The sequence below is a fragment of the Cucurbita moschata genome, unplaced genomic scaffold (assembly GCF_002738365.1).
Source record: "Cucurbita moschata cultivar Rifu unplaced genomic scaffold, Cmos_1.0 Cmo_Scf00029, whole genome shotgun sequence".
Classification (NCBI taxonomy): domain Eukaryota; kingdom Viridiplantae; phylum Streptophyta; class Magnoliopsida; order Cucurbitales; family Cucurbitaceae; genus Cucurbita; species Cucurbita moschata.
Genome location: NW_019268545.1, coordinates 778,127 through 787,585, shown reverse-complemented (window position 1 = coordinate 787,585; position 9,459 = coordinate 778,127). Strand labels below are relative to the sequence as shown.

Here is a 9,459-nt window from a genome sequence, read left to right as displayed (position 1 = left end):
ACTCTCTACTCTCCATTGAGGATATTTAGCCTCCCCTTTACTCCCTCGATGATATTTAGCTTCAATTACGATTTATATAGGTATCATATTTGGCTCTTTATTATAGGCAAATATATTGTATGATATTTAGCTTTTCATTACGGTTTACTATAGATATCATATTTGGCAAATATTGTATGATATTTAGCTTTCCATTATGGTTTACAATAAGTATCATATTTGATTCTTTATTATAGACAAATATATTATATAATATTTAGTATTCCATTACGGTTTACCGTTGGTATTATATTTGATCTTTTATTATAAACAAATATCTGGATACATTTATTTCTTATCATTCCCTTTTGTAACGAATTTAATCATTTAGGGGCATTGGTTAAAATAAACTAAAAAAAGGAGCACTCTAACCCAAAACTTCAACCCCATGCCAAAGCCAAAAACCAAATGCCATTCACAACAAAATCCGGTAACTCATAATTAAGTGAACGAAAAGGAAATATACACACAAGAAGAAGAAAAACAAAACAAGAAAACATCATATGTAATTTGTAAACAGCTGATCAAAACTATATACTACAAGGAAGAACAGACAATAAAAACACTACACAGTTCGTGGTAGTTAAGGATCAAGAGCCGCATTTGGGGCATAAGTCTTAATAGCTTCGTTGACACTAAGGAAAATGTTGTCTTCTCCAATGAGCTTGTCGAAGTTTGCAGCTAAGAGCTTCTCCATTATCACTGGACCTGGATTTGCAAGTGCAAGCTCAATTTCCTTCTTCTGCAAATGAGAGTACAATCCCTCAATCGCATGGATGCCGCTCGTGTCGATATCGTTTACCGCTGCCATGGAAACACAAGAATTATTTGTTCATTTCCATTTTGATGCATACATAATATTGTGGATTACTTCAATCGATTACGTCGTTTCACTTACGAGACATGTCGATGACCACGACTTTGATGGGGAGAGATTGGTCTTTGAGCTTCTCTGTTTCATCTGCTAGCCATCTCAGTATCCTAATGCGTATGAAAGTTAGCTATCAAGTAGACCTTAGAAAGGGAGTGAAGCTATCAATAAAAATCATGCGTGCATTTCAAATGATTTTAATGTGTGAAGATGTTTTGTGGAGACCCGTCTGTTCGAAGAATCAATTCGACTTAACTGTAAGGAAAGACGAAAGATTCCTTCTTGATCTTCTCCTCAACTCTCGATTCATGAAACAGTAAACACTCTCGAAGAATCAATGATCGTTAACTGTCAGTCAAATTAATTCTCTTCCATATTTCATTTATTCACAAAATACGGGGAATATCTTCAAAAGCTAGGGAATCAATGCCAGAGCGAAAAACTCCCATTTAAATTTGAGATGAAGGAAGGAGCGAGTAGAGTTTTTTTTTTTTTCAATAGATAAACGAGGTTGGGGACAGAAATTGAATTCCCCATCCCTACACTTTTCTATTATAGGAAATGAAAGAGGTGGTGGGGACGGAGACAAGAATAGAAAAAGTGTGAGATCTCACATCGGTTGGAGAGGAGAATGAAACATTCTTTATAAGGGTGTGGAAACCTCTCTGTAGGGGACGCATTTTAAAACCATGAGGGGAAGCCTAGAAGGGAAAGTCCAAAGAGAACAATATCTGCGGGCTTGAACTATTACAAATGGTATCAGAGAAAGACACGAGGCGATGTGTCAGCGGGGAGGCTGAGCCCCAAAGGGGGGTGCACACGAGGCGGTGTGCTAGCAAGGACGTTGGGACTCGAAGGGGGGAGGATTATGAGATCCCACATTGGTTGGCGAGGAGAACGAAACATTCTTTATATGGGTGTGGAAACCTTTCCCTTGCAGATGCATTTTAAAACCTTGAGAGGAACCTTGGAAGGAAAAGTCCAAAGAGGACAATATTTGTTAGTAGTGAGAATGAACGGTTACAAATGGTATCAGAGCCAGACACAAGATGATGTGTCAGAGAAGAGGCCGAGCCTCGAAGGGGTTGACACAAGACGATGTGCCAGCGAAAAGGCTGAGCCTCGAAGGGGTTGACACGAGACAATGTGCCAGCGAAGAGGTTGAGCCTCGAAGGGGTTGACACGAGACAATATTCTAGTGAAGAGGCTGAGCCTCGAAGGGGTTGACACGAGACAATGTGCCAGCGAAGAGGCTGAGCCTTGAAAGGGTTGACATGAGGCGGTGTGTCAGCAAGGACATTGGGCCCCGAAGAGGGGAGGATTATGAGATCTCACATCAATTGGAGAGGAGAACGAAACATTCTTTATAAGTGTAGAAACCTCTCCCTAATAGATGCGTTTTAAATCCTTGAGAGAAAGTCGAGAAGAGAAAACACAAATAGGACAATATTTACTAACTATGGGATTGAGCTGTTACAAAAAGCTTCTCTCGTTCTCACCCATCTCACAGGTGGACATTTCTAAATTTGATTGTACTCATTTTCCAAACTATTTCTAAGAGAGAAATAAAAAAGAAAAATTGAAGTACAAGTACCTTTCTTTGACATAGTTGGCATTGGAGAAGTATATTGAAGAATCAACCCTAACCATGAGGATTCCATCAATCCTCTTTGCCCCAGGGTATTGCAAAATGTTTCTAAAAATGGCAATCTTTGGGAGCTTCCCAAGCAAAGCAATGCGAGGTCTCGTCACTTGCAATAGAATTTTGAACAGCGACAAACTCACCTATAGTATTGTTCGAATTATGTTCATTTCAAGACATAAACATACAAGTAACCAAATTTAGTACTTACAGCAATGAGAAGACCAATCTCGACCGAATCAAAGACGACGCCGAAGAAAGCTCCCATGCAAGCAATGAAGTCGAATTTATCGATCTTCCATAGCAATATCACGGCGTCGATGTCGATGAGCCCAATCACGGCGCAAATGATGATGGAGGCGAGAATGGCATTAGGGGTATACTTGAAAAGGGGTGTGATGAGCTCTAAGGTCAAGAGAACGACGCATGCCATGACGATGTTCGACATCGGTGTGCTGCAGCCAGCCATGTAGTTCACAGCCGACCGGGAGAATGATCCTACATGGGTGACAATGGAAAAAGCTCGTTAAAGATTCAACGGACGACGACGACGACAATGACAAAAAAGTTATAAGTGTAGAACCTGTGGCTACATAGCAAGAAGTCATGGAGCCAGCAATGTTCATGGTGCCAAGAGCCATCATTTCTTTGTTACCATTGATCTCGTAGTCCTTTAAGTCTGCGAATGTTCTTGCAATGGCCACAGCTTCCTATATTAAACAAACAATGAAAGAAACAAAGAAGGAAGAAATTAGCGATTGAAATTAACATAAGATTAGTGTGTTTAATTAAGATTAATGAATGAAATTAGGGAAGTGTACCGTGAGGGCAATCAAACCAGCAACCACTCCAATTTTGAAACCTTTGGTGAGATTGTCTCCATGGAAGAAGATCTTATCAAGGGATGGTGGATTTATTCCTTTATCTATGTGTTTTACCTGAAAAATATAAAACCATACTAAATTCACAAAATTTCAACTAAAATAGACATAGAAGCTATATATATATATATTTGGGTTAATAGGGTGTTCAAACAAGAACCCGATGACATAAAAAAATCTGATCAGTCTAACCCAATTCGCACTATTTGAATTAAGTTATGAGCTTGTTTGGGTTGAATTGGGCTGGATTGGGTTGGGTTCAAATAAATGAAAACTTTAAAAGAGCCCGATGACATGAAAAATTCGATCAACTCAACCCAACCCAACTAATACGTTTTGGGTTGAGTTATGATCTCATTTGGATTGAGTTAGGTTCAAATAAATGAAAACCTTAAAAGAACCTGGTGACATGAAAAATCCAATAAACCTACCCCAGCTCGTACGGTTTGGGTTAAGTTATGAACTTATTTGGGTTGGGTTGGATTGGGTTGGGTTGAGTTAAAAAATTGAAAACTTTAAAAGAACTTGATGATATGAAAAATCCAATCAACCCAACCCACCTAGTACGGTTTGGGTTGAGTTACGAGCTTGTTTGGGTTGGGTTACGTTCAAATAAATGAAAACCTTAAAAGAACCCGATGAGATGAAAAATTCGATCAATCCAACCCAACCAAACTCATACTCTTTAGATTGGATTATTAACTTATTAATTAGTCTATTTCACGCAAAGAATATTATTAATAAAATCTACACTACAATAATATAAATTTCAATTATGATCAAAAGTCAAAAGGAAATTTATGATTTAACAAAGTTGATATTGTAATAGAACTTACAATCTGAACTCCATCTTTATCAGCTCGAGTGATATACACAAAAAAAGTTGAGAGTATCACCGATGTCAAGGGCGCAATGGCAGGTATCCAAAACAGTTTCTTATGCTTCTTGCCCTACACATTCAACCCAAAACCATACTCAAAATCTTGTTTTCAAGAACAAAAAGTAACGCGAACGCTAAGCAATCAATAAGCCTACCCTCGAACAAAGTACACTATAGAGTCTCTCCTGAAACCTATGGAGCCCTTGAACAAAATATATCCTTTGTTCGACATTTGAATCATTTTTTACTACACTTTGAGGCTCAAAATTTCTTTGTTCGACATTTGAACATTCTATTGACATGACTAAGTTAAAGGCATGACTTTGATACGATGTTAGAAATAATGACTCTCAACAATGGTATGATACTGTCCACTTTGAACATAAGCTCTCGTAGCTTAACCCATGATCATTCTCTAAATTAACAAACGTGTGACTCCCTCCCAACAATCCTCAACAAGCAAAATGGAACTTACGATATATTTGGTAGCTAAAAGGAACACCAAAAATGATACCCCTATCAGTATAGTCTGCCAATTCCACTGCAAGCCAAGCAACAAACAAACAAGTTATGAATAAACTAAGGCGATACAATCAAATTTGAGGGAATAAAATATGGTATGAAGGTTACCCCATGCTGCACATTACTCCAAACTGAGCGCATCACTGAAATGATATCAGTTTTCTTGGTGAAGTTTTTTATGCCGAGAAGACCTTTCAGCTGTTGGAGGGCGATGGTGACAGCGGCGCCACCCATGAACCCAACAATCGCAGCATGTGATAGAAAGTCGATCAAGAATCCTAGCCGGAGGAAGCCTAGAGCTAGCTGAGTTACTCCGGCGAAGAAAGTTGCCGTGAAAGCTAGCCGTTTGTATTCTTCGGCTTCTTTCACCGGGTCGTATACCTGCGATAGGAGTGTTCCGAGTAAAAGTGACACGACTGCGACCGGGCCGATTGCTATGTCTCTAGAGCTTCCCATCACTGCGTAGACCAATGGTGGGACAAAGCTACTATCTACAAACGAAGAAATTGTCGATATTAATTGGGGAGGAAAGGACGGTTGAAAAAGTTTGAATTGAAAAGTTTAAGCTAATGTAATGGTGCCGTTGGTGTAACAACCCAAGTCCAATACTAGTAGATATTGTTCTTTTTTGCCTTTTCTTTTTGACTCCCTCTAACATTTTTAAACTAGTCTATTAGGAAGAGGCTTCCACACACTCATAATGTCTTTGGGCTTTCCCTTTAAAACACGTCTAAGGGAGAGGTTTCCACACCCTTATAAAGAATGCTTCCTTCCCCTCTCCAATCGATGTGGGACCCCCTAATCCACCCCCGGGGATCAACGTCCCTCTTCAACTGATGTGGGATCTCACAATCTACTCTCTTGGGGCCCAGCGTTTTTGCTGGCACTCGTTCCCCTCTCCAAACGATGTGGGACCCCCCAATCCACCCCCGGGGATCAGCGTCCTCGGTGACACTCGTTCCCCTCTCCAATCGACGTGGGACCCCCCAATCCACTCCCTTTCGGGGCCTAGTGTCCTCGCTCAGACTCGTTCCCCTCTCCAATTGACGTGGGACCCCCTAATCCACCTCCTTTTGGGGCCCCGTGTCCTCGCTGACACTCGTTCCCCTCTCCAATCAACGTGGGACCCCCAATCCACCCCCTTCGTATCCCAGCATCCTTGTTCACACACCACCTAGTGTCCACCCCCTTCGAGGTTCAGCCTCCTCGCTAACAAATCGCCCAGTGTCTGATTCTGATACCATTTGTAACAGCTCAAGCCTACCACTAGCAAATATTGTTCTCTTTGCATTTTTCCTTCCGAGCTTACCTCAAGGTTTTAAAACCAGTCTGCTAGAGAGAAATTTCCACATCCTATAAAGGATATTTAGTTCCTCTCTCCAACCGACATGGAATCTCACAGTTGAATTTGAACTAAACTCAAAATTTTAGAATATCTATTATAACCCATCAGCCTTGTTGCTTAAATAATAAAATGATACTTACAAAGTCCATTTTCAGCTGGCAAATTGGCAAGCTTGGCATATCCAATATCCTGAGGAATACAAAGACTAGCAATGGTTAAGCCAGCAATGAGGTCCCCTTTGAACTTACTGAAGTTATATCCCCGTCCCCATTGGAACACAGGGAAGAGGCCTTGCACAAAGAGAGCAACTTTCTTGCGCTTGGGCTGGTCCTTGAAATGCCTAAGAGGCTGATCGGAGAAGAAAGTCTCATTCACCACAGATTTAAACTCCTCCCACGCGTTCTTCCTCGGCGGCACGCCCACCTTCGAAGGTGGTGCAACGCTGCCTGCCTCGCTGTGCCGCTCCGACTGCACCGGATCCTCTCGGCTCACGATCCGCCCGCTCATTTTGCACACGCTCTCTAATCTTGAAATGAAAAAGGAAGAAGAAGAGAAAGGAATCTGTGGTTTGGTGTGAGGGAGGGGGGGGCATAGAGATTTGTATTTATAATGGGATTTTGAGAGTGACTTTAAGAGGCCTACGTAATGCAATAAGGTTGGGTCAACGGTTTAAAGCGTACCCCTTTTTAGCTTCAAGTGTCATTATGTATATGGACACTATTTATTCCTAATACAAAAGCGTTTACTTTTTGGGCACAAGATCATCAAGCATTTTTTTATTAACATTTCTCCCATTAGAAAAAAAAATATTCCTCAACTCATATATGTTTATGGAATGATTGTAGAAATCTATTCAAATTTGGATCAATTGGGGTAATGAGCAAGAACGTTAGGTTGATGTTTGAGATCCTAACTTTTGTTTTAGATCGCTGTCACGTTATTCCATATCTCGATTTTTGTATTTCTAATTAAAAGAAAAAATGTATTTGAGTATGATTTGAGAGGGTTAAACCAAGCTGGAAAGTTAAGTTTGAACTAGTTTGGAAGCATTCAACCACTAATTTGGAAGCATTGAACAAAACAATTAAACAATAATGGGCATAAGATTACTCACTTTCCCAATATACATATTTACAAAAATGGCTATGTAAATAAACATCTATGGTATTTCGGTATCTTCCTTGGAGCGAATTCGATTTCATGGACCTCCAGAAAAAGTATCGAAACTATGTGCGGGGTAGCTCTTTAAAATATATTTATTTAATAATCCAAAAAAATTATTTAATAAACTAAGTTTAAGAAAAGAAAGTCAATGCTACAAAATATAATTGGTTTGTGACAACTCGAGCAAAACATGAAAGACAAGCATAAGCGAAAACTAAAATGAGATTAGTCAGTGCCTCCTCATCATGGCCTTTGCACGTTGGAGTTAGATATGTATAGGCACACTTAAAAACTATAAAGTAAATTGATGAACTTAAATCGTTAAAAAAAAATAGGTAAACTAGGTTGTGACCATGTCCGAGACAGGAAAACCACTATGTGACTCTCTCTATGTTAACCGGCAAGCATGAATCAACCGGTTTGTAACCAGCCCCAAAATAGGACCAATTAGCCATTGGCTGTAAATACTAAAACTCTAGCCAACTAGCCTATAACCCAGGTGATACAATTAACTCCTACCTTGGATAGGTAGTTTCATGATTTCATTTCGAAATATCATGTCATTCGAAATACGCAAGATATCATGCAAATTCAATAGCATTTGTATAATGTGCAACAATACATAAATCACAAAGAAACCACATGGATCCTTGCTTGCTCGCTCGTTTATAAGATTCCTTTCGATTCTTCTTTCAAACTTTCTTTCTAAAATCTATCTGCCTCATTTTTTAAACTTTTCTCTCAAAGTCGAGTAGAAATTTGGGTATACATCGTTGGCCAAGGCGACATGATTTCGAGTTGGCTAACTCACTCAGTGGTGAGAGTGAGTGTCACACAATCACTTGCAAGCCGTCTTGTGAAAGTGCAATTGTGACATCTAGCACTATCTGGACAACTCTTCGAATAAAGCTCTATTATGGATCTTCACTATGACTATACCTTCGAGACTCACAATTTCTGTGTTCGACACTGGAGTCACCAGGACTACACCTTTGAAGCTCACAACTTATTTGTTCAATACTTGAAAATTCTTTTGACTTTGGCTAAATTAAGATAAGAGCATAACTCTAAACCATTTGATAAGAACCTGGGACCTTCACAATAATATGACATTGTCCACTTTAAATATAAGCTCTCATGGTTTAACTAGTTTTAGTTGAAATGATTGTTTTGAACAATTAATAAGGAAGACATCTTCAATCGTGCATAAAAAGGTTCCGTGTTAGGTTATGGAGCCTGCTGGTTATTTATAGCTTAGTCAATGATTACATAGTAAAACTATATTTGGTAAATGACATATAAAGTAAAATGTCATAGAGAGTAAATAGCTATCTATAGTAAAAAGCTATATATGGTAAAGTTATATATGGTAGATAGTTATATATAGCAGATGGTTATATCAGGTAAAGCTATATATAGTTAGCTAAACTATATATATATATCCTCACAAACAGTTGAAAATATACTTTCTTTATTCCCTGTATTTTCTTTATTGTACATATTTGTAGTCATCAATACAAAACCTTTAGCTAATATTCTCCTTACATTTTCTCTATCCTGTTCTTTGTGTTCATCTAGATCGAGTGTGTGCGTTGTTGTGCGATCCTAACAACTGGTATCAAGCTAGGCAAAATTCACCACGAACTATGAAGATAGAAAGTTCAAAGATTGGAATTGAGAAATTTGATGGATCCGATTTCGGTTTCTGGAAGATGCAGATTGAAGATTATCTATACTAGAAAGATCTTCACGAACCCCTGTTGGGGGTGAAGCTGGATACCATGACCACAGAACAGTGGATGCTCAAAGATCGACAAGCCTTAGCGTTGATCCGGTTGACACTATCCAGAAGCATGACATTCAACATCATCAAGGAGAAGACAACGTTAGATCTATTGAAGCCGTTGTCGAATATGTACGAAAAACCGTCGGCTATGAACAAGGTGTATTTGATGCGAAGATCGTTCAATCTACAAATGTCTGAAGGTGGATCTATTGTTGATCATATAAATGAATTCAATATGATTGTAAGTCAACTAAGTTCGGTGGAAATTATTTTCAAGGATGAAATTAAAGCATTGATTTTGATGTCATCTTTACCTGAGTTGTAGGATA

The 9,459-nt window shown here is 39.1% G+C and overlaps 1 protein-coding gene across 1 annotated transcript; it reads right to left on the bottom strand.

The window, feature by feature from the left end:
• Positions 1–453: 453 nt before the first annotated feature.
• On the bottom strand, positions 454–6,748 carry LOC111463782 (sulfate transporter 1.2-like). The gene is made up of 10 exons (XM_023107685.1): positions 6,321–6,748; positions 4,944–5,326; positions 4,789–4,854; positions 4,270–4,383; positions 3,374–3,490; positions 3,136–3,262; positions 2,764–3,050; positions 2,505–2,695; positions 938–1,020; positions 454–843 (listed from the first exon to the last, which is right to left on the bottom strand). Exons 1-10 carry the CDS (start codon positions 6,685–6,687, stop codon positions 623–625), a joined length of 1,956 nt encoding a protein of 651 aa, XP_022963453.1. The 5' UTR covers positions 6,688–6,748; the 3' UTR covers positions 454–622.
• Positions 6,749–9,459: the final 2,711 nt, after the last annotated feature.

Bases quoted from the DNA above. Each gene is read 5' to 3' on its own strand.
- LOC111463782 (XM_023107685.1), bottom strand. From the start codon at position 6,687: ATGAGCGGGCGGATCGTGAGCCGAGAGGATCCGGTGCAGTCGGAGCGG. The intron at 5,327-6,320 runs GTAAGTATCATT...CTTCGTTTGTAG, and splicing joins GCCAGCTGAAAATGGACTTT to ATAGTAGCTTTGTCCCACCA. The intron at 4,855-4,943 runs GTAACCTTCATA...CTTGGCTTGCAG, and splicing joins GGAGTAATGTGCAGCATGGG to TGGAATTGGCAGACTATACT.